The sequence below is a fragment of the Sinocyclocheilus grahami genome, unplaced genomic scaffold (genome assembly GCF_001515645.1).
Source record: "Sinocyclocheilus grahami isolate Dianchi unplaced genomic scaffold, SAMN03320097.WGS_v1.1 scaffold537.1, whole genome shotgun sequence".
Lineage (NCBI taxonomy): Eukaryota > Metazoa > Chordata > Actinopteri > Cypriniformes > Cyprinidae > Sinocyclocheilus > Sinocyclocheilus grahami.
Genome location: NW_015505716.1, coordinates 157,731 through 182,172, shown reverse-complemented (window position 1 = coordinate 182,172; position 24,442 = coordinate 157,731). Strand labels below are relative to the sequence as shown.

The 24,442-nt window shown below is 41.3% G+C and overlaps 1 protein-coding gene across 1 annotated transcript in view; it reads left to right on the top strand.

Annotated features, from left to right (window-relative positions):
- The window catches only part of LOC107555548 (plexin-A4), a 235,272-nt gene that overhangs the window by 191,444 nt on the left and 19,386 nt on the right, over positions 1 to 24,442 (top strand). Inside the window, exons 13-25 of the mRNA XM_016238372.1 lie at positions 2,622 to 2,773; positions 3,488 to 3,605; positions 6,097 to 6,233; positions 7,366 to 7,533; positions 7,754 to 7,847; positions 9,295 to 9,534; positions 9,622 to 9,768; positions 10,225 to 10,459; positions 10,665 to 10,807; positions 12,052 to 12,320; positions 16,175 to 16,241; positions 19,459 to 19,605; positions 21,207 to 21,366. Coding sequence (XP_016093858.1) covers positions 2,622 to 2,773; positions 3,488 to 3,605; positions 6,097 to 6,233; positions 7,366 to 7,533; positions 7,754 to 7,847; positions 9,295 to 9,534; positions 9,622 to 9,768; positions 10,225 to 10,459; positions 10,665 to 10,807; positions 12,052 to 12,320; positions 16,175 to 16,241; positions 19,459 to 19,605; positions 21,207 to 21,366 — 2,077 coding nt within the window. The remainder of the gene's footprint in view (positions 1 to 2,621; positions 2,774 to 3,487; positions 3,606 to 6,096; positions 6,234 to 7,365; positions 7,534 to 7,753; positions 7,848 to 9,294; positions 9,535 to 9,621; positions 9,769 to 10,224; positions 10,460 to 10,664; positions 10,808 to 12,051; positions 12,321 to 16,174; positions 16,242 to 19,458; positions 19,606 to 21,206; positions 21,367 to 24,442) is intronic.

The following is a 24,442-nucleotide window of genomic DNA, read 5'->3' as shown; positions in this document are numbered from 1 at the left end:
GTGTTCCCATTATACTTGATACATGTCTGCATGTCTGATTTTGCAAAAAGGACTTTATCTTCTTGCCGGAGTTTAATGTTGTTTTGTTACTTGCTACCGTGAGGACAAATAACTGAAATTTAAAACTGTTCAAAGAAAGGCTCAATAACTTTTGCACAGATATAATACACTACGCATCAATTTCTCTTCCCTTATCGTATCCATCATATTTTAACACGAAGCGCTTACAATGTGCGCATCCGGTGTGCAGAATGATGCACTTGAAGCAGCACGGCGTCAGGCTGTGACACCATGTTGCTTCAAGTGCATCATTCTGCACACCAGATGCGCACATTGTAAGCGCTTCGTGCTCATAGACTGTATAAAAACAGTTTGAGCTGCATTGTATTTGTTTTGTCCTATCGTATCCATCATATGTTGTTGCCTTATTAAAAAATATACTGTACATTCAAAAGAAATGTATTTTAATTTTATAGTATATACTTACACATATATATGAATCAACCCTCTACATTTCGAGTAAATCACTCGCATATGCGACTAAATTTTCACTCTGGGCGACTAAATGATGTCTAATATTAGCCAATGGCTAATCAATTCTCAGATTTTACTCGCCAGTGTGTGAGTTGGAGGCTGAGTATAAGTTTAGCACAGATATATTTTCACTCACAGAACACTCTAAGTGCTTCAGAGTTTCACTCTCCGACGTAGAGGGTTGTGAATGTTTTTAATGAATGGATTTTATAATACAAATAGCAATGTGTAATATTTGTTCCCCACTAAATATAGTTTTTTCACTAAATGTTTGAATTTCTAAAATTATTGTGCACTGATTTTTCTAGAATAACTTTTGCTGCCGAATTATCCACTAACCTAGTTTATGATCAATTTTTGTCATAGATTATAAATATACATAGGCCTATATTTTTTCATATTTATTGTTTTTTATTTTTCTTTGTAATGAAGTAATCTGTATCTAGTAGATTGTGAAAGAATGATTATCAGTTCCACACACAGAGATATATAAATTCTACATTTATTTAAATGGGGGAAAAAAACTTCACTGGTATCGGTATCGGCCAATACCGAACCCAAGGTATCGGAGGCGAAAAAGGCGGATCAGAGCATCCCTAGTATGTTTAAAATTGAAACACACAGTCAGAGCCTTTGAGATATCATCAATATTCCCATAGTGCTCTGAAGCCAATAAAGAACCTGTGAAAAACTTGAATCTCTCTGCTACGATCAGTACATGTGATGGGTTAAAGGGAAATTACCTCTCTACCAAGCTGCTAATGAGATCTCTGACCTAAAGTTGGATCATTATCAGGCAGGAAATAATGACAGAGCCAAGATGTTAACATGTCTATATTGCCCTTTGGGATCCAACGGTCCCTCGTTTTGCCAAGATGAGGAATGGGTGTCCTACATTTGGCCTAATAGCCCAGCTGTCAATACACTTATGAGGCCCGAACTCAGACACGTGGGTCACGACTGTTTGATAGGCTCTTTTTATAGTGTTGATGAATAGTCACTCAATAGAAGAGCTGTTCATCTTGTGTGGTTTCAGCTAAACACTGCCCTGTGTTATTCACAAGTACAGTTATTCAAAAATGCATTGTGGGAATGAATTGCATGCTAGCATTACTCCTCATTCTTTCCTTCCCCACACATTTCAGCAGGTTAGTGTTACCAGATAAATTGTACAGCTGTTTTTATTTTATTTGTTATTTTTTATTTAAATTGTCATAACCCCACTGATCAGAACCGTGGAATTGGAAGAATATTTTTTTCTGATTGGATGGCTGGTTCTGTTATGACTATATGGACCTGGCTTATGGCATATAATTTAATAATAATACCCTCATCGAGCAGACATGACTCTGTCTTAACATCTCAAGACATGTTTTGTGGCACATGAATTGCCAATTAAATTAAGTGTGATTCGCTACATTTTAATGCACCATAAATGCCTTCCTTTAACAGTGTTTAATGAAACGGCAGCCAAGTGTTTCTTGTGTTAATGGTATAACCAGCGAAAGCATGAAGATGCTAGAGATAGCACCGTGCGAGTACATTAGATACGTTAACTCTAATCAGCCAGAGTTGGTACTGCTTAGCATCCCTAGGAGCAAAGAATAAAAGGTGTTTGATCGCCTGACATGCACAGATGAAAATAAGCATCCTCGTGCACGCCCGTGTTTATATTCCAATCTTAGCAGCATATGATTTTACATGCTGGTGTCAGCATATTTCTTCCCAGATGCAGACTCTGTGTTTATAAATTAGCATGGCTTTGTTTTTGCTATAGGCAGGGCTCGGCTGGCTCAGCTGGCTGTGCGGCTGATCATTATTCACCATAAGCACGCAGGCTTTGCTGCTCTGACAGAAAGCGGCCCAATTATCCCACTGAACCAAATCACTCACAGCTTCTCTCGCTGTCGCCCGCCCCTCACACCGTCTTGCAATCACTGACTCCTGCAGGTGCATGAAGGAATCGGTTGCCGAGTCATTCTCCACTTCCTGCCAACGACGGAGATGCCGGGGGGTGTGGGAGCTCTCCATGTTGTTTCTTATTCAATGGGAATGATGGGAATGTCTCTGTGGCGACTTGTCTACAGATCACTCCGCTTCGAGGACCGCGTGAAGGTGGAACACTGGTGACTATTCGTGGCGAGAACCTGGGACTGGAGTTCAGTGAGATTAAGGACCATGTGAAGGTTGCAGATGTGGAATGTACACCAATACCCGAGGGATATATCCCAGCAGAACAGTAAGTGTTTAAATTCAGAAAGTTTTTGTTTGTAGAGCATTCAGGGTTTACTATAGTACCGGGCCAGATTTGACATTTCTTAGTCGTTTTGTCATAATGGCATATTTTTAACCTGAATTTAATGGCTAAATGATGTCATCTCCCTTGAATCGCCTTAATAGATTTGTTTTTAGTCTCTAAACAGTTGTCCTTTACAGACGCAGCCCGAGTTAGCATAATGCAGGCCTAATAAATGTTGCCAAGAACCCTGTGTCTTTTAAAAGTGCCTAATATGGATTGGCAGTAAACACAGAGAAAGCATTAAAGAAACTTTTAATCCGAGGTCAGGACAGCAAAAGATAATTATGCGTTATTTGGCAAGCATTTGAGAAAGCCCTGCTGACAGCATGAAAAATTCTCCAGTGTTATTGTCCTGACCTGAAAAACCCTCTCTTTTATTCTGAGTTTCTCTGCTGCAGGTTGCTGCAGCACAAGTTTATTATTATTATTATTATTTGGACGCTGTGATAATCCTCTTACTGTGGTGCATGAGAGAGTTTGACACCTGTCAAGGAATGAGGAGGCAGATTAACTCGTTCATATTAACCTATCTCATGCATATATTATTATGGCAGGGACAGACATTAAAGTCTCTCGTGTAAAGGTTCAGAAATGGTTTACTTATTATTGTGGAACTGTTCTGGACGACTAATTGCATATGTGTGTGTTTTGCAGGATTGTGTGCGAAATGGGAAAAGCAGAAAAAAGCCAATTTGCTGGAAATATCCAAGTGTGTGTTGGAGAGTGTCGCCCCGAGTTCATGGCCAAGTCGTCTAAGTACTACTACTTTGTGGTGAGTACCTCAGCAAATCACTGGCCATAAAATAACCCCCAATGAACTGCTGGTCACCTACCATGTTCTGAATCATGTCTGTATAATAACAAGACTTTGCCGCTTCAGGGTTGAAAGTGCTTGGATTTACTGTTGTGTCACTAATAAAGAGTGAACACTTTGTCCATGTAGCCCTGCTGATGTACTTAGTCATATCAGCAGGCACTTGACCCCACCAAGTGTTCGGTCAACACCCGGAGAGGCTACCCATAAAACTTGCATTTTACTGCTGCTGTTGTGCAAGATTGTTTCCTCCCACAGAATCCTTTCCTCCTTTGCACAGGCATTTTTGCGCTTGTTTTACATCAGTGGTTCCCAAACTGGGGGGCGCAGAGCTATGACAAGGGGGGCGCGGCAAGGCTGAGGGATAGTGTACAGTTAGCAATTATTTTGCAAAAGAAACCTCTGCAGGGTGATAAAGACTACACTGCGTAACTTCCCCGCTTTTCATGCGGCCACTTGCCTGATAAGTAAATAATTAAACGCAAAATATTAATTTGTCATTCCAATTACCGCATCATGACTGGCAATACCCACTTGAGCGCTCTGTTATCAGTTGTAGCAGTTGTGGTTGTATCAATAACAGACCACTAGATGGCGTGAATGAAGAATCAGAGTTGTATTGCAGGGAGCCATGTAGAAATATAAATGAACGATGCATGGTTCTGCTCTAAGCATAAAAGTTACAAGTTTGTGAAAGGAATTCCAGTGCCAGGTAAATGTAAAGCAGATTATGAATATACTTAAGATTCACAAATACCAAAACAACGTGTCTACACCAGACGCGAGTGGCACAATTTGACAAAAGCAAATAAAACCCAGTGATGTTCTATCAGTGGATGCAACACGACATGACAAATCCATGACAGTAAACTGATGCCCTGTTCTATTTCTGACGAACTCCATCGCTCTGACACAAAGGACAATTGGATTTTCAATGTTCACTTTATCGCGTCCAGTGTGGTGAAAAGACAAGAAAATATGACTAGGCATCTATTTTTGCAATCAAGGTCATGTCTGAGAGGGTGCATGTTCATAAGTGAATCATGAAAAAAATTGTTTCCTCAAAAATATGAAGCAGCACAACTGTTTTCAGCATTAAAATAATCAGAAATGTTTCTTGAGCAGCAAATCAGCATATTAGAATAATTTCTAAAGGATCATGTGACACTGAAGACTAGAGTAATGATGCTGAAATTCAGCTTTGATCACAGGAATACAGTATATTAAAGTCCCCATGAAATCAAAATGAAAGTTTTTGGGTGTTAGTATCAATATGTTAGTCTTAAGGTTATCTATAAGGCAGTGTGCTCCAAAACAGTGACCAAATTCGCATTTAGAAGATATAAGCATTCCAAGCTTGCAGTTCGTCACTTCCCCCAAAAACGGCTCAACTATTTTTTGACGTCACATCATACTTCAGCTTCTCATCAAACTTTCTGTCCAATCAGATGCTCTCTAGAATCCGAAGCGCCTGCCCCCTACACTATAAAATAGACTCTGAAGCTGCAGCTGAAATCGGTCACTTGTCCACAGAATTAGAATTTTTTGTACAGTGAATGGCACGTAGTGCACTATATAGGGGACAGGGAACGATTCAAACAGTGTAAATATGCTTTACATTGGGGCTAAAGAAGTCTGGTTTCGCGCTGTGTCACGCTAACCACCAGAGTTCTGGACCACCTCTGGTCCAGAGACACGATAACACGGAGCGGATCACATGCGCGAGTCGGCGCTGAACACAAAATGTATCGGAGCTATTTGAATTCTACACAGAATGCTATATTTAATAGCAATATGGATGAGATTGTGGCTGGCATACCCTGTCAAATGCGGCTTTACGGAGCTCAACGGCTCTAGCCCAAGCTGTGTTATAAACGAACGCTATTGGCTATTTTAAAAAGGGGCGGGGCTGCTTGATATGTCCCGCCCTGTCTTCCTGTTTCAGTTAAAATGGCGTCAACACATAAAGTAACGCTTCGTGTTTCTAAGCATTTCAGGGGACCTTTAAACATACAAATAGATATTTTATAGGATTCTGTCTTTGATAGGATCTTGCATAACACTGGCCACACTCAGTTTTATATCCATCCTACACTTTTCTCTTGCTTCTAGTACTCCCAGTGCACATGCTCATATAACACCCATTATCAGATTGTGATCCAGCCATCCAAATGAATTGAGCTGCAGTGTAATTTTTCCTGTTATAGAGCCATTTTATAGCATTTATCAGTTTTATGCAAACATTAATGGCTTTTATGTCTCATTCAGATATGGTAATTGGATTATGTTATTCTTGTGTGAGAAGGGCAATTGGTGTTCTGAGAAAAGGAGGTGATAATCAGATAGGGAAAGAGATACAGAAGAATGAAAAACATGAGGGATTGCTGCCTCGCCTTCGTTTGAGCTTGTAAATAATTCCCATTGCTTGTTTTGGCCTTGCTTTCTACAGATCCCTAGACTGTTGAGTTTAAAGCCGAACCGAGGGCCAGTATCTGGAGGCACCATAGTTAACATCACCGGCAGCAACCTGGATGCGGGCAGCAATGTCTCAATCATGTTTAAAGACCAGCAGTGCACCTATCAAAGGTAGGGTTGAATGGAAAGGTACAGCGCACTGCCCTTTGAGATGTCATCGTGCTTTTTGGTTAGTTTGCCGGTCATTCAAAGCCTCTGCCGGATCCAAACCACCAAAGAAAGTCGATACTGATCTTAAGAGCTTGAGAGTTTCTGATCTCTAATCAATAACATCAATAGCCTTCATATGAACAGAAGATTAAATTAGGTTGAGTATGCTTTGCTTTAATGGGAATACTCTTTACAGCCACATAAAACCAACAAAACCAACTCTTTAAAGGGGTCCTAATATGCTCTTTTACAAAGTCTTGATTTTGTTTTGGGGGTGTACTAGAACAGGCTCTCATACTAGGTTGTTCAAAAAACACATTATTTTTCACATATTTTACATTATTACAACACCTCTTTCCCCAGTCTGGCATGAACGGCTCGAATAGTTCCTGTATCAAATGAAGGCCCGCCTTCTTAAATACGAAATGTGCTGTGATTGGTTAACTGGGCCAGTGTGTGTTGTGATTGGCAGCACTTGGCACCTGGTCGGGAAATGTCATGCCCCTTACCATAGCCGCATGCTGCGAGCTTCAGTGTAAATATTGTGTCAAAATCAAATAAATTCGAGCGCGATTTAAACTTGGATGATAGTAACCACTCTAAGTTCGTCTGCCTTGGGAAAGCTAGCGTGTCTCCGACATAGTGATAACACTCGTTGCCTTCTCTAGTGCAGCTCAACCAGGTCTCATCCCATTCGTCGATCTTTGTGAAATCATAAATCCTGAAAAATATGCATTGTAGTCGAAAAATGAGTCGTTCGTTGTAGTTTTTGAAAAGTGATTTCTGTTAAATAAAATATCTCCTTTTGAAGTGGACTTTGAACTTTGTAACTTTGCAGCTCTTTTTTATGCTCAAACAGCATCATTACAGACTAACTAAAGTTGAAAAAGTGAAAAAGCATAATAGGACCCCTTTAATAATACAAAACCAATTAACTGAACCAATTCTTAAAGCAGGTATCAATACATTTATAATAGATTACATTTTTTCAATTTTTTCAATTGAAAGTTTAATTTAGTATAAAAGTCTTAAATATTGAAAAGTGTAAAGAACGTCTACTCATACACTGTTTTTTTTCTGTTTGACAAAACAGGCGAGGAGGACAGTGGATAACGTGTAGTTCTCACGCCTCTATGCAAGGCTACGGAAACGTGTCCGTATCGGTGTTTGTGGATAAAGCCCACATTCACAAAGATCTCAAGTTTGAGTATGTGGAGGACCCCACTATCACCAAATTTGAACCTGAGTGGAGCATTTTCAGGTGTGTGTACTACAAAGCCAGTTAAGACAAGGCCGTTGGGGGAAACAGCCCATAATTTTGCCCCCAGACCGTGCAATTTTTCAAATTGATTATCATTATGAACTTTTTATGGTTAAAAATGTATACACTGTTAATTTTAATCTAATAAAAATATCTAAAGATTATTGAAAAAAGAAACTCACAAAGTGAATATTTAACAAACATGGTGTTGTTTTCACAGTGGCAACACACCAGTGACTGTGACCGGGACAAACCTGGACATCATTCAGACTCCTCTCATCAGAGCCAAGTATAAGAACTTGGAGACGGTCAACGTAAGTGCAAATGTTTTCCACAGTAAACGATCACTCAGCCTTCACCTAACCTGAGGCGAGTAAACTGGAATGACCATTAGCAGACTATTCCCCCTGCTCCAATCACCTGTGTCGGCTGTGCACCATTGGATCCGGGACAGTAGCTACATAAAAGAGGGAAATAAGGAGAGAGAGAGACAAAGAAACAGACAGAGAACAGGAAAACTGCCAGGTCTCAGCAGCAGTAGCAGCAATGTTCCCATTGTGCGGGAAAGAGGAGAATGCCATAACACAGGGTGGATGCATAGACAAGGATATCATGTTTCCCGTCTTCAGAATGGACCCAAAGAGCCATGGGAGGCTGCGCTCAGTGAGATCTGATTGAAAGGCAACAGAGACAAAAGAGCGTAATGTTATCTCGGGCACGTATCTCACACATGGCCGCATTTAGCATCTGGGCTGCGATATGATTAGGCTTTGGCACACTGCTCCTCAAAGCACGGCAGAAAAAAGTCATACCCTATCTTGCAGTCTCTGAAAGAAGTTGTTTGTGGAGTGCAAGACGTCTCATATCCTTGTTTGTAATGCGATCGCTCATAAGCAGTCTGAAAAGAGTTTGACCAGACTTTGTGCGGTGAAAAAAAAAAGGTGAACTGAAATCTATTTGATCTTGAACAATTCCACCCATTGCAACCTTCTATAGAAGCCTTTGTGATAGAGGAAGTGAAGGTTCGACTGCCTGGCTACTACAGCTTTGAGAGGAATCCAATTAAAATGACTGGAGATATCTGTAGGGATGTTTTTGATGGCGAGTCTGCTGTCTGGGTATTTTAACAGCCAACTGCAAAGCACTGTGGGTTCACAAAACTTAAGGGTCTTGTCTGGCTTTTTATTTATACACTTCAAAGTGAATGCATATATAGGTTTGAATAAACCTATGCCAAAAGTTTGCATTTAATAAACCTGACCTGTTAATAAGAAAGAAGGGAGAAAAGTAAAGAAGTGGGCTAAGAAACACTGACTTCCTGTAAATAATGATGTGTACAGAATGAGATTATGTAGTCAAAGGCCTGATAACCACATTTAGCTGCAGTATGTATATGTGACCTATGTGAGAGAAAGAAGAGAGATGAAGACAGACAGAGAGTCAAGGAGAGATGACAATGTAAAATCTCTCTCAGGGAAGTGCGGTTATTTATCCGTTGATGAGTCACCAGCACTGTAGGCACAATCACAGTGTGGCCATTTTAAAAGTGCCAATTTAGTGCTGCTTTGTTGAGACAAAACCTCTTTTGTAGGAAGTTGTGGTTAAATCCAGGTATTTTTATTCATGCATAACTGATTAAAACAGTTTTAATCTGAATTAATGTTTGTAATGTAAATGGAGTATAGCTTATTTTATTCTAAAATGCACATGGACTGCAAATGACTTATTGAATGTTCAATGTCATCTGTTTCCCCTTACCAGATATGTCAGGTTCTGAGTCCCACCACTATGCAGTGCATGGCCCCAGAGCTTCCTTACAGTCTAAGCAGGCAAAAGGAAGTTCCAGAGAGACCTGATGAGTTCGGCTTCATCCTGGACAACGTTCAGTCTGTGCTGGCCCTCAACAACACCAACTTCATCTACTACCCAAATCCAGTATTTGAACTGCTCAGTGTGTCTGGGGTCCAGGAGCTCAAGCCAGGGTCTCCCATCATACTCAAGGTAAATCAAGCATTTACATAAATTTCAGCATTGTTGGTCTTTCAGTTGTCCATTGCAGTTACTAAATTTTGTGAATGTGATTTTCAGGGTAGAAACTTCCTCCCTCCAGCCCCGGGTGGCAACGGGAAGCTTAACTACACTGTTCTGATTGGAGACAAACCTTGCACATTAACTGTATCAGATACTCAACTGCTCTGCGAATCGCCTAATCTGACGGGGCGACATAAGGTTCTGGTAAGCTGCTGAATACTGGGGCGCATATCCATTTTTCGCAGTGAACTAATGCTTTGGGGACGTTGTGGTTATTGTACTTTCTGAGAAGTTGGCAAAGAAATAGAAAATACCTAATCAATAAGAATTATTAGAGCTAAAAAACCTAATAAAAACATTTTATGCTTCTCAGTGGATACTTTAGGTGGCTGCCTGCTTGTTGACAGTCGTGTGAAGTGAAAGTGCTACAAACCTTTACAGCCATGAACTCACAAAAGAAACAGACACATTGTTACCCTCTGCTGTTGGGTCATTATGACACAATAACAACAAATAAAATAGATTTCCTCCATCTTTAGATGTATATTGATCTGCTTCAAATGGTAGCTCAGGTTATTGATCAAGATACCAGTCTGCCAATTTTACCTACTACAAAGTATTGGATTCATTCAAATCTTCACAAAATGTGCTTCATTTTAGGCCCGTGTAGGTGGCATTGAGTTCTCTCCAGGTGTGGTCCACATCACCTCTGACAGCCCCCTCAGCAGCACCGCCGTCATCAGCATTGCTGGGGCAGGAGGCCTCCTCATCTTCTTCATCGTCATTGTCCTCATTGCCTACAAGCGCAAGTCCCGTGAGAGTGACCTCACTCTCAAGCGCCTGCAGATGCAGATGGACAACCTGGAGTCCAGAGTTGCCTTGGAGTGCAAGGAGGGTAAGTAGTCGGGAAGTGGTTTGACTCTGGAGTAAAAAGGTGATGTCAGTCCAGATTGTGAGTCAGAATTTGTACAATCCAGTATGATCAAAATGATCGAAATACTTCATACTTCGCCTCTGCACCATTTGCACAGATTATATGTTTCCGAGAAGTATTTAGTGATCTCAATCTATTTGTTCTTCGTGTTTTGCGTCTTCCACAGCATTTGCAGAGCTGCAGACAGATATTCACGAGCTGACCAGCGATCTGGACGGAGCTGGTATTCCATTCTTAGACTACCGCACATACACAATGCGAGTCCTGTTTCCTGGCATTGAGGAGCACCCTGTCCTTAGAGACCTGGAGGTAATCTAACAATTTTATTGATGCAAAAATGTTTTGTGAAATAACAAATTTGCATCCAAAGGGCCCTTTACTGAATTTCTGAGATGCACATACATACATTTGCATATTCATGTATGCATGTAATTACTGCACATTGTACCTGTGTGAGGAACAGTCACAGTGATGGCTGCTAAGTATATATTTTTTCTTTCTGTTTTTCGGTTCTGAAGGACTTAACAGCACAGTGGGGTTGTTGGGAATTAAAGCTGTCGCTGTGCTGTTTGTGTTCACCCTCAGTAAACAAAAGGCAGCAGCTCTCATTATAATCTACATGCGTGCTCTCTCTCTCTCTCCCTCACTCATTTTTTTCTTAAAATAATGAGCTGCTCTCTGATTCACAATCAGTCTTTCGTTAATAACAGTAATGACATGCAACTTAACTGTTTTTTTTTCTGAGTGTGGGGAACCGAATTAAAATCCAACACAGGGTATACCGAGCTACGGGTTATTTACGCCCCGCTATGACAGTGATGGACAGTTTTAGTTGAATCACACACATTTCTTCAGCCAACATATGAGCCATACCTTACCTGCTTATGTCAGCTGAGCTCTGGTTCTAATCAGCTATATCAATTAAGACTTAATTGGAATAAACGTCCCCTCTCTCTGGAAAAGTTTATTGTAAAATCACAGCTAATGACAGGAACCGTCTCGAGATTTTGACAGGTGTTTAATGATTATTGATTAAAGCAAATGGCATCAAATGATGTCATGAGGTCTCTGCGTGGTTAGTGTTTGTCATCAGGTATTCTAAGTGCACAATAAATGCATTTTAACCCAGTGAGCAGCTGTTATTAGATGTAAGCTTTTCATTTGTATCCTGGATTATTTAGCCTTAGGTTTGCTTTTTTTATTTGTTTAAATGCCTGTGGGTGTTTCATTGGACACTAGCAGATGATGCTGTAGGCAAATAAGCCTAGCTGAAGTTTAAGTGAGCATTCTTAAACATTACAAAAATAACATTTGACAGTTGTGATAAGTTGGTTAGCTCTGAAGGGAAGGCTACTTAAATTCAAATACAACAATTTAAATAAAATATTCTCTTTTTTCTTAACATTCACTAATGAATTGTGCAAAATAAGAACAAGAATGTGAATGTATAAAGCAAATGGTATCATAAATATGTTGATGCTGTATAAATATGCTGGTGAATTATCACATTCAGGCTGTGAAATGTCATCTGTTTGTAACCATTTTTTCTGCAGGTGCCAGGTTACAGACAGGAACAGGTGGAAAAGGGCCTAAAACTGTTTGGACAGCTTATCAACAACAAGGTTTTCCTGCTGTCCTTCATCCGAACCCTAGAGTCTCAGAGAGGCTTTTCCATGCGAGACCGCGGTAACGTCGCCTCCTTGATCATGACCGTTTTGCAAAGTAAACTGGAGTATGCAACGGACGTGCTCAAACACCTCCTGTCTGACCTCATTGACAAGAACCTGGAAAGCAAGAACCATCCCAAACTCTTACTCAGAAGGTACTAGACACATTTTACATGAAGAGTCATCTTAAAAAATCTAGCCCTGCAGTCCAGTGGGTTTTACTGAGTATAAATGCCCCTCAAGTGAGTGTAATCAACAGAGCATGTGTTCTAAATTTTGGAATCATTTCAATCTGCCTGATTCTAATTATAGTCAACTTCATAAACGAGAGCAGATGACCTCTGCAAATTGTCTGTGATACGTGGACTCTAGTGCACTGAATGGGAGTAATTGCATTTGGGGACATCAAAATGCACACTTTCTCTCCCAAACATGTAATGCACTGACATGCTCATCATTGAATTGTAATTAGGATTCATTAGTTTGAGATCCAATTAACAGTGCACTAAAAACCTACTGAATGTTGGGAGATGTGTGAACCTCAATTCCCCATGCAATCAACACCTGTGTGTCTCTGGATTCTAACAGCATAGAGGACAATATTATTACCATACTATATTGATTTTTAATTAATTTCACTCATTTGAACACTTCTAATGTTTCTTTAATTTTTCTTAATATTCTAGCGATCGATTTATAAAGTTAGTTGACTGACACTTCTGATATTTTTGCTAACTGAAACTACTGGGATGAAAAAATAGAGTGCTTTTAGAGCAAAATAATGACATGAAATACAACTTAATGTATAGGTCAAAACAAGCTTGCTAACAGCGGTAGGCTGATCATGTGACAACTGCAAGAGGAGGTCCTTGACTGAATCATAATTGATTCAAAACCCTTGATTACAGGCGTGATTAATTGAAACAAGCAAACGGAAGTTTCATTGCACAAAGAGCTGCTGTGCATATTAGCGGAAAATAAAATAGATTTTTCTTTGTTTCGGTCAGGCTTCTGTCAGAGTCAAAACCAACCCTGTCACCTTTTTGTATGCTCCCGAAACATCTGCACTTTGTGATGGATGTTTGCTACAATGTCTCATCATGACCTAGCTTTCAACCAGTGGCTCTCAACACGTTCTGCTTCAGGCTCCAGATTCAACATTTTACAAAAATTCTTTACTGTATAAAAATTATCATTAAAAAGAAACACTGAAATTTATTAAACCATGAAGTGTGTAGATGAGAAGCACTGTTTTAGTCCATATATTTCAATGGATTAGACCCTCACGGGTATATAGAGCGATCTTCACCACATGGAACCTGTCTAACCTCCAGCAACTGCTTAGGAAAGGACGATACAGAGCACTGGGCCAGAACAGAGAAGCTTAAGCTGTTGTCTGAGAATAATTTTCTCATCCCTGTATCTCTTTCACTGCATGATTTCTAAATCTGTGTTTAAAATGCAGAGAAGCAGGACATCTTTGGCAGAAGCCTCCAACCAGCTTTCGTTTCCCCATTTCCAAGAAAGCGCTTGCGACGGCCGCCCCATCTGTCCAGCCTCAACCTGAGTTCACGAGCACACACAGGCTAACTAACTAATGGGCGGCTTCTAGAACCATCTGTCGTATTTCTCCTTCTCCCTCGCTCCCTGCAGCCCACTCTCCTTATCTACGAATAAAAATAACCTCTCAGATCATGTAGCCTATTTTCTCTATATGTATGGCATCAGTGAAGTCCACGTGGGTCTCCTGTTCCTGCATATGCTCGTACACTTATTTTTACTCAGCCATTTAGTGACCAACACGTTCGTGCACACTTTCATACACATACACACACAGTCAGGCAGAGCTGAATAGAAGTCCTGTGATTATTCTCAGGGGATAATCCTTAGTGAAGGGGGACCATGGTTACGCAGCAGGACCCGACAGTGCGCTGAGCGGACAATCTTCTCCATGTGAGGCGGAGTGCAAAATTGAAATTATTCCTGGTTTCAAGCTGCGTTCTTTAACACGCATGCATTAAGGAGGGGGAGTTTGTTTCAACAGACGATTGTTTGGTTAAGAAAATAAAGCCTATGATGCTGCAACATGAATAACGTCAGCTCATTATCCAGGTGTGTGTCTGTTCCTGGCCAGCTTTTAGCTGAAGCATAGTTTCAATTTCATAGCATGCTGAGGCTAACTCTCAGTAAAACCTTTACTCGGTCAACCCCACACACTTAGCAACCCATTTAAATCTATGAACTTGTTTACAAGATGCATTTTCTGCATATAACACACATTTGCAGTGCAGTATCTGCCATAGGGTGACAGTTCTCATTTTTGCAGGGTGTCTGGAATCATAAACCACTCTCAGGTCCTCGAAGTTGGCAGAGCTGGCTGTTCACATCCATTTGCGGTGGCAGAAAGCAGCATCAAATGTAATTGGCCTTTGCTGTATGCGAGAGATGATGAGGAAGATAAATGGAGCTCTTTCCTCTCCCTCTTTCTCTCGTTTAAGGAGCGTAGCTCCAATGTGCCTCTTTGCACATTCGACGTGGAGGAATCCTCCAGCAGATTTTGCTTCGTTCCACTGCGAAATGGCTGTTTAATCAGGGGAAACTAAGCACCAGGTGCTGCCCACATCCCATTCCTCACCGCTGGATGGGCATCATTTTCCTGCCTCCCTAAACCAAAGCCAAACAAGCGCTCGCTCTCTGTGCCAGTGATATGTGACATAAGGATTTGGGGGACAGTGATAGTTGGTTGCTCTTGGCGCTGTGGCAAAGTTATGGAGAGGTTGTGCCAGGATTGTCTGGCAACGAGGCTACTTATTCCCCCTCTGGTGAGCCGAGAGGTAACACAGGATATGGGTAAGTGAGTTTATGGGGTCTTGCCAACAATAATTACCATCAAACCAGCCGATAGCACAAGAAAGAGAAAGCTTAATGGGAATAACAGTACACCTAGGCAAGAAGGTGGTGAAAAGCTGTTTTCATCTTTTATCTGTTTTTTTATACTGCGGTCCATCCCCAGGTTTTCCCCCGCCTACCGTTTCTCTTGTAATTGGCCCAGGCATTGAGAACAGTCAGGAGTGAGGATGATTACAGGGCAGTGTTAGGATGGAGATGAAAGGAAAGATGAAACGTGACCCTGTTGACCCCTGGACCTGTCCTCTTTTGGCCCACTCAAGGCAGTGGCTACAAAACAAGGGGACACTAATCCTTTCCAGGTGTTGCGCCAGCTTAGCGGGCACACGCAGACACGAATACGTGCAAATGTACACAGTACTGCGCAGCGGCAGGTCTCAATACGGTAGCGGGACAGTGGGAATGCAGGTGGCAGCTGGGATACATGGTGCTGCAGAGGAGGCGTAGATGCACACACACCACAATGCTGTAATCCTGAAATATTGATGCTCTGTGCCATGGCTCATTGCAGGGCGCCTTGGCAATTCACCAGCTCCCTGCGGCACACACAGGCTGGAGACACCGGATCCACGTATATTGAGTTTCAATTTGTTATAGTTATTATGTATGTACATCTCTCATGCCGGATCAGAGCCTGTGGTCCAAGCGAAGGTGTTAGCCAATCATGATGTACTCCGATGCACACCGGCTTTCCATTCAACCACCCTTTATTGTAACCTGATCTATTTCGAGCTCAATGACTGGACTGTGGGGGGGAGGAAATGAGTCCAGTCTTATTCCAGGCCAGAGCAGGTTCACTTGGCATCAATCCAGCCGGATCATATAAAGGCTTTTAATTGGGTTTCTTGTATTAGGGTCTTGTGGAATATTGTGATAATAAAGACAGCCTGCAGATTGGGGCTATAGATTCCAGAGCGCAATTCATGTTCCAGCAATTATGTTTGTTTAACAAAGTCCTATTCATTAGGAGACACCGTCCTTTGTGAAGTGAATTTTTCATGGTCGTGGTAATCGCATTTGTGCGTGACACTCACAGTGATAATCGGGGCTTTGTGCTGCTTTTATTTATTTATTTACTCTTGTTTATTTGTTTGTTTTTCAGAACGGAGTCTGTGGCTGAGAAAATGCTCACAAATTGGTTCACTTTTCTGCTATACAAATTCCTCAAGGTAAGTGTGTGTGTGTGTGTGTGTGTGTGTGTGTGTGTGTGTGAGAGCACATATTCAGGTTTGGGCAGCCTAAATGTAATAATTAAGAATCAACCATTAAAATTGCTGAAGAATATTCAGATTAGCGGTTGGCCGATATGCAAAGAAAAGAGATCAGTCACCTTCAAGGTCATTTGGCACCTCTTGTTTATGAAGCGTAGCTCCAAAGTGCCTCTTTGCACATTCGGCGTGGAGGAATCCTCCAGCAGATTTTACTTCGTTCCACGTTGAAATGGCTGCTTAATCAGGGGGAACTAAGCACCAGGTGCTGCCTATATCCCATTCCTCACCGCTGGATGGGCACACTTTTCCTGCCTCCCTAAACCAAAGCCAAACAAGCACTTGCTCTCTGTGCCAGTGATATGTGACGTAAGGATTTGGGGGACAGTGATAGTTGGTTGCTCTTGGCGCTGTGGCAAAGTTATGGAGAGGTTGTGCCAGGATTGTCTGGCAGTGAGGCTACTTATTCCCCCTCCGGTGAGCCGAGAGGTAACACATGATATGGGTAAGTGAGTTTATGGGGTCTTGCCAACAATAATTACCATCAAACCAGCCGATAGTGCAAGAAAGAGAAAGCTAATGGGAATAACAGTACACCAAGGCGAAAAGGTGGCGAAAAGCTGTTTTCTTCCTTTATCTGTTTTTCACCTACAGTTTCTCTTGTAATTGGTCCAGGCATTGACAACAGTCGGAGTGAGGATGATTACAGGGCAGTGTTAGGATGGAGATGAAAGGAAAGATGAAACGTGACCTTGTTGACCCCTGGACCTGTCCTCTTTTGGCCCACTCAAGGCAGTGGCTACAAAACAAGGTCCACTAATCCTTTCCTGGTGTTGCTCCATCTTAGCGGGCACATGCAGGCACACATACATGCACATGTACACACGGTACTGCACAGCGGCAAGTCTCAATATGGCAGCGGGACAGAGGGAATGCTGGTGGCAGCTGGGATACAGGGAGGCAGAGGAGGCGTAGATGCACACACATCACAATGCTGTAATCCTGAAATATTGATGCTCTGTGCCATGGCTCATTGCAGGGCGCCTTGGCAATTCACCAGCTCCCTGCGGCACACACAGGCTGGAGACACCGGATCCACGTATATTGAGTTTCAATTTGTTATAGTTATTATGTATGTACATCTCTCATGCCGGATCAGAGCCTGTGGTCCAAGCGAAGGTGTTAGCCAATCATGATGTACTCCGATGCACACCGGCTTTCCATTCAACCACCCTTTATTGTAACCTGATCTATTTCGAGCTCAATGACTGGACTGTGGGGGGGAGGAAATGAGTCCAGTCTTATTCCAGGCCAGAGCAGGTTCACTTGGCATCAATCCAGCCGGATCATATAAAGGCTTTTAATTGGGTTTCTTGTATTAGGGTCTTGTGGAATATTGTGATAATAAAGACAGCCTGCAGATTGGGGCTATAGATTCCAGAGCGCAATTCATGTTCCAGCAATTATGTTTGTTTAACAAAGTCCTATTCATTAGGAGACACCGTCCTTTGTGAAGTGAATTTTTCATGGTCGTGGTAATCGCATTTGTGCGTGACACTCACAGTGATAATCGGGGCTTTGTGCTGCTTTTATTTATTTATTTACTCTTGTTTATTTGTTTGTTTTTCAGAACGGAGTCTGTGGCTGAGAAAATGCTCACAAATTGGTTCACTTTTCTGCTATACAAATTCCTCAAGGTAAGTCTGTGTGTGTGTGTGTGTGTGTGTGTGTGTGTGTGTGTGTGTGTGTGTGAGAGCACATATTCAGGTTTGGGCAGCCTAAATGTAATAATTAAGAATCAACCATTAAAATTGCTGAAGAATATTCAGATTAGCGGTTGGCCGATATGCAAAGAAAAGAGATCAGTCACCTTCAAGGTCATTTGGCACATGCACTGTTGAGCACAGAGGAATCAAGTGAAGTCCTGTGGGAGCATTGGCAGTGATGCACTGCAGGTGTTTGACAGAGAGAGTGTGTGTGTCGTTGTGTATGAATATGTGTAGGTGTGTATGTACATCTGTATGTGAGTGTGCCTGCATGCACTTTTAATCAAAGAGGGTTTAAAGTTGGCCAAGTCTTGCTGGCTTCAGCGTTTTTCTGTTCCTATAATGAGACAGTCGGCTTAGCAGGTGCTGCTCAATTCTACATATAGCACTGTGACCGTCGGCACCACCACGGTCCTCTCTAGCACTTGTCATTAATCTCTTAATAAACACATCTGCTGCAATCAGAACATGGCATGTGCAGTGTCGCAAGTGTACAGAAATTTCCTGAATTCTGGAATGTACAAAGCAGACAATAAATTCTGGAAGTCAAGGCTGTTTTGTCCAGTCTGGTTTAACGGATTAGACCTGAGTGAATAAAGACGAAACATCACTCGAGAGCTTCAGGATTCATTTAAGCTCAAATTGGACTCTACTGTAAGAGAAGGACTTTATTGTGACCTCATCCATGCGAAACCATAACATTATTATTGTTGTCACAGCACATTGATTTGAGTATTATTGAACAGTGCTTGACCAGCTACCCAGACCACTAGTCGGTTTTACAGTCCATTTCTCATTTCAACAAGCATATTTTGCCTAAATTCAGCTAGAGACACTGCAGTTCAGCTTAATTTCTAGCTCAGGGTCTTCAACATGGTGTCTACCAATTGTTGTTTGATCTTTTTGTTTTTTTTACATTTAATTTTTTTCAAAAATGGTTAGCAGATAATGTTTATCTAAATGTTTCATTGTCCCTACCATATTAAAATGTATGTAGTAAAATTAAAACAATGTTCAAGTAAAATAAAAATAATTTCTATTATTTTAATGGCTTTGTGATGTAAATGTACAGATGTGCCCATTAAGAATGCTATTTTTTCCCCCCGCAATGTGTCATAATCATAACAAAATTTTAAGCCAGGCTAAAAATGCAAAATTTTTTACAATAGTTAACAGTGGGTCCCAGCTCTGTCTGTCTGTCCACCAGGGATCGAGTTTAACTATTACTGAAATCCATATGAGTGAAATTGTTGCGTCAGTTGAAATTGACACTAGTGCCACAACTGTAAAGCTCCTTTCAAAATGTCTATTACTGTTGCTGAATGAGGGAATGACAGCCCACATTCTCTGTAGGTGGTTGGTGTGAAATTTAAGAGAGTGAAAGTGACGGTGTCTTTTTTTTCCTCGTGAAGGAATGTGCCGGGGAGCCCCTCTTCTCTCTTTTCTGTGCCATAAAGCAACAAATGGAAAAAGGCCCCATCGACTCTATCACTGGAGAAGCCCGCTACTCACTCAGTGAAGACAAGCTCATCAGACAGCAAATTGATTACAAGACTCTGGTAAGGCTCTGAACCACACCGTGGATGAAGAAAGGAAAGAGGAACAGTTTTGGAAGGATAGAGAAGGAGAGGAGTAAAATAGGAATGAAGAAAAAGACGAGGATAAATGGGTGAGAAGGTGGCTAAGGAGCAGGAAAGCATTCAGAAGCAGACAGGTGTGGAGATAGAGAGAAGGGTAAGGTAATTTGTTTGGGCTGACGCAGCATGGAATGCCCACAGTCTTCACGCCTGACAGGGAAAACGCAGGCTTGTTATGACCTTTGACCTGTCTGCTGTGTTTGGCTGGCCACTGTGACAGGCATGAGCTAAGCCCGTGTTGTCAGGGCTGCGTGTATGCCAAGACGGGCTGTTTACTGGGACTGCACGTCAGGAGGATAATCTGTATTCTGTGTGAGACTAAGAAAACGAAAGAGGAGGAATGTGGCGAATGGTGTCATCTCTTGGCATCCGACCCATTCCTTTGAACACCGCACTGATTTGATGACTGTAGGAGCCGTTTCAGCTTCATCAATCTGTCCTCACTTCCAAAACACTTAAACAGCTGCAGACTGACCACAATACAAGCCACTACCAATAGCACATTCTGCCTTCTCTAGAAAGATATTGAGGACATTTTCCAGTCAATCATTTCTTACACAATAAGATATGAGTGGTTATGTTATACTGACCAATCAGCATCCACAACATTTTAGCACTGATTTGAAATCCGTCATACTATTTTTAATTCTTCTTCTACACATATTTCCTGTTATAACTTCAGGGCACCTAGATACCGATCTTAGATCTGGATTAATGTTTGGTTTTGGTTTCATTGCGAAAGCTTTTCTGACAGTTTTTTTTAGTCCAAGAAAGGGCTTAGCTCTGGCCTTTATTGTTTAGAGGTTATTCTGTGGGGAAACACGCTCTATCCCTTCTAAAGGTCTGACAAAACCTTTCCTTACAGCCCACACACAGTGCATTTAATTGTATTGATTCTGGTTTTGGTCCTTCAGGAGAGTCCAAGTAAATGAGCCCTTTTGCAGTGTGTGGGTATTTTATTAACAGACGCCAACAAGGGCCTTCACAGCCTTTATATACCAACTATGAGCTATGTAATTATGTCTGATGATGATGACAGTACCATTGGTGGCATTAATGATGGCTATCATGGGAGATGAGAAAAATTAGTGTTCATTGCATACTTTTGCTGGCTGAGGTGAGTGAGGTGACGGCTCCCTCAGGGTGGCCAATGGGCTTTTACGTTTGCACCATTACACCTGCTGACTACGTTCACTAAAGTGCACCTTTACAGGTTTGACTAGACAACTGTCATCCATTAAAGTATGATATTTTAGGTGTTATGCATAGATCCTAGATCAGTCACTATAGCCTCAGTAGATATATAATGTACATGTTACAAGCTCTTCATATAGCTTGGTTAAACTTTTTAACAGAAATTTGTTCTCATGATTCTTCGGCTCACATACACGGATGCATTTTAGCATTCTTTAAACTCTCAATAAATTTAAAATCATGCAGAATGATCATTTTACAGCCACATAAATATTCCTATTTCTCCCACATGTGTGCTAATTGGTGTAATTTTGTTCTGTGTTGTGTAGGTGGTGAACTGCATGCATCCAGACAATGAGAAGACCCCAGAGGTGCAGGTGAAGGTGCTGAACTGTGACACTATCAGCCAGGTGAAAGAGAAAATCTTGGACGCCATCTACAAGAACGTCCCCTCCTCGCACAGACCAAAAGCCTCTGACATGGACCTAGGTAAGACTAACATTAGATGCCTTTACCCTTTAAGATCTGTTTTCCTTATCAGCCCTTCATTTGCTCTTGGACAGGAGATTCAATGTGTGAATCAATGACATCGACTTTTGTGGAATGATGGGTCAAATGAAGGTTATTGGTGTTCATTATATCAATATCGGCCTATCTCAAAATCTGTTATTTCTCATTTGACAGACAGGGTCCTAGGGCATAATCATAATAGGTTCCAATAATAAAGTCCATAAATTGCCCCTTATGGGATTCGAACCACTGACCGTGGGATTATTAGCCCAATTCTTTAAAAAACACTCCACTAGCAAAGACAGTTGGCATACACTTTTTATCCAAAGAGACATGAGACAAAGCAGGATCAATGCACCTATACTGTACATAAGTGGCTTACACAATCATATAATACACACTGAGGATCCATGTCTCCTCTGGAATTTGAACTTCAAACCTTTGGAACTACAATTATGTTGTACACACACCTTCCATCTCCAAATTGCACATTTTGTTATTTGCCAGACACTACCTTATCCAAAGCCAAAAGCTTACAATACATTAATATCACAGACGGTCCATCTTAAATACCCCTATTCTGGTTTAGTCTTGCTCAGAAGTGATTGAACATGCCAGTAAACATTGGTTTCATGATTAACTTTTGTATTGCAAAGCATGTTTTACATCCTCCAACCAAATTCCAACTCCCTAACCCAAAGTTCATTGGAGATGCCGTAACTTTAAAGTTAATCTGTCCTGGTTCTGGAGTTTGAACTGGCAACCTACTCATTACAACCCCAGCACTTTAACCACTAAGCTCTTCCCGCCTCCATGCATGTGTTAAACATACATGCTGTTAAAAAAAATATCAACTGTGACAGTATGTGGGTTTATTTATACACGCCTAACTGACAGGTGGGAGCATCTCACAGGTATTGGGAAAAAATTGGTAGGTTGATCCGTGCAGATCTATTTTTCCACAAATTCCAAATGAGAATCTAATTGTTTATTCTGTACACTACTCCTTCCACACTGACTGGACTTATCTTTTTTTTTTTTTTTGCATATTTCTCAAGTCGTACCCTAACACTAGTCTATCCATAAGGGATTAGGACCATGATAAGTGAAGAAATCATTTTACCCTCTTTGACAGGCTCTCCTGTATAAATGCTTTTATGGGCCCCCGAGGGCGAGCGTGTTGTTTTATTATTGTTTTATTAGGGGGGAGAATTGGACGATGACTGTGTATGAGTGTGTTGTAAGATACAGCAACGGGCGTCCCTGGTTGAGAGGAGGCATCTCGGCATTTCGTAAACGGATCTCAGGGTCTCCTGAGCCCCGGCACACTCTCTGGCCCTGATCCGGGGGCCAGATAAAGATAATGGGTAATAGGAATGAGGTAGCCTCCATCTCCTCGATCCCTCCGAGACAGATTGGACCGGAGTGTTTCTGTCCCTTGCCTTTGTTTTTAATTCTCTCTGTCACAGTCCCCTGAGGCCAGGGATGGAGGGAGGGAAGAAAGAGGGAAAGAATGAGAGTGATGCAGACAAATCAATGCACTTCAGCCCATCTCAGTCTCTATTTTAACCATTCTTTTGCTTTGTTCTCTATCCAGCTATATCCTGCTGCTGTTGCTTTCAGCCCTATTTTATTTTAATTTCTATTCTGTCCTTTTCATTTCACTTTTATTAAGTTTATTTTCTTTTTTGTAGTTTCTAGTCACTTTTTTCTTTTTGTGTTTTTAGGTTTTCTCACATCATTCTTTTATACTTTTTTTTCCTTTTCATTTGGTTTTTCTTCTAGTTTTGTTTTTCTTTTAGCTTCTATTCTTCCCTCTGTTTACTTTTCTGTTTGCGCTTCGAGTCTAGACTCATTTGCATGTTTATAGACAGCACTGTAGTGAGATATAAAACAATGGTCGGGCCTCTCCTGGAGATTTGAAGTTATTCTCATCACCCAGAGACATGTTTCATCATCTTGCCTGTGATTGCTGTTTTGCTTTTCTGGTTGGGATCAGAGCAAAAGATAGCAGCAGGCGGTGGGAAGAGGCCTCTCTCCTCTAGCGTTCCAATCATACATTCATTTGCAGCGGAGGGGAGTCCAAAAAAAAGAATGAGAGAGACGTCTCTCTTGTTCCTGGCAATGTTATCCGTACATCACATTGCAAAGGGATATGTTTATTTCATTCAGCACTGATTCCCATCGCATCGCCGTTTCACGTTGCTGTTTTTGCTGAGGCTGCAGACAGTGGCTGGTGGGTGCTGAGGGGAGGGTGGGAGAATATCTTCGGATTTTGTTGTGCATCTCTAGTGAGCTCAGTAAGTACAATAAGAGCAAGCTCAGCGGGAGGCTTAACGTGGTCGATCAGGGCCGTTTGGGCTCAGGATGCTCGGCTCACTACAGATGAAAAAGGAAGTGACTTTCAACAGTGGCTGTAATCACGCCCATCGATCCACTGGCCACGAAGGCCCGGCTCTCTAACAAAGGGCAGAAGAGATTAATTTACCTTTCCTTTCCTTCCTCCCTTTCTCAAATGCTCCTTCACGTACCCTTATTTTCTCTCTCATTTTGATGTCTTTCTCCTGCTCTCTCTCAGTATAGGCTTTGTCCCTTGCCTCTTTTCTTCTATTGTTCCTTTTAGTTTTTAAGTTTAAAGAAAGTCATTTTTTTCATTCTTTTTCTTTCAAAGCTGAAGAAAGAGAATCATTTTTAAGATTACTGTATACTATAAATAGCAGTAAATTTATCATCACAATAGGAGTGTCTGCTTGAATGTGAAAGCTTAAAGTGGCTTAATGCATTGAAAATATCGCTTGTTCAAAAACCAAAAAAAATTACTGCTGTTGTTTGCTAAGGTTTTTGTGTTTGGAATACTTTCTGTGTCCAATTAATATTCAGAGGCAACTATACAAGTTATTTCACTCTGTAAACCGTTAATATCTTTAATGATATAATTTAATTTAATATAATTTAATGTAAGATTCCGTGTTCATTAGGAACAGATGACATTGTATCATTGAAACATACATATTCTTGTAAAGCTGCATTGAAACAATCTCTGTTGTAAAAAGTG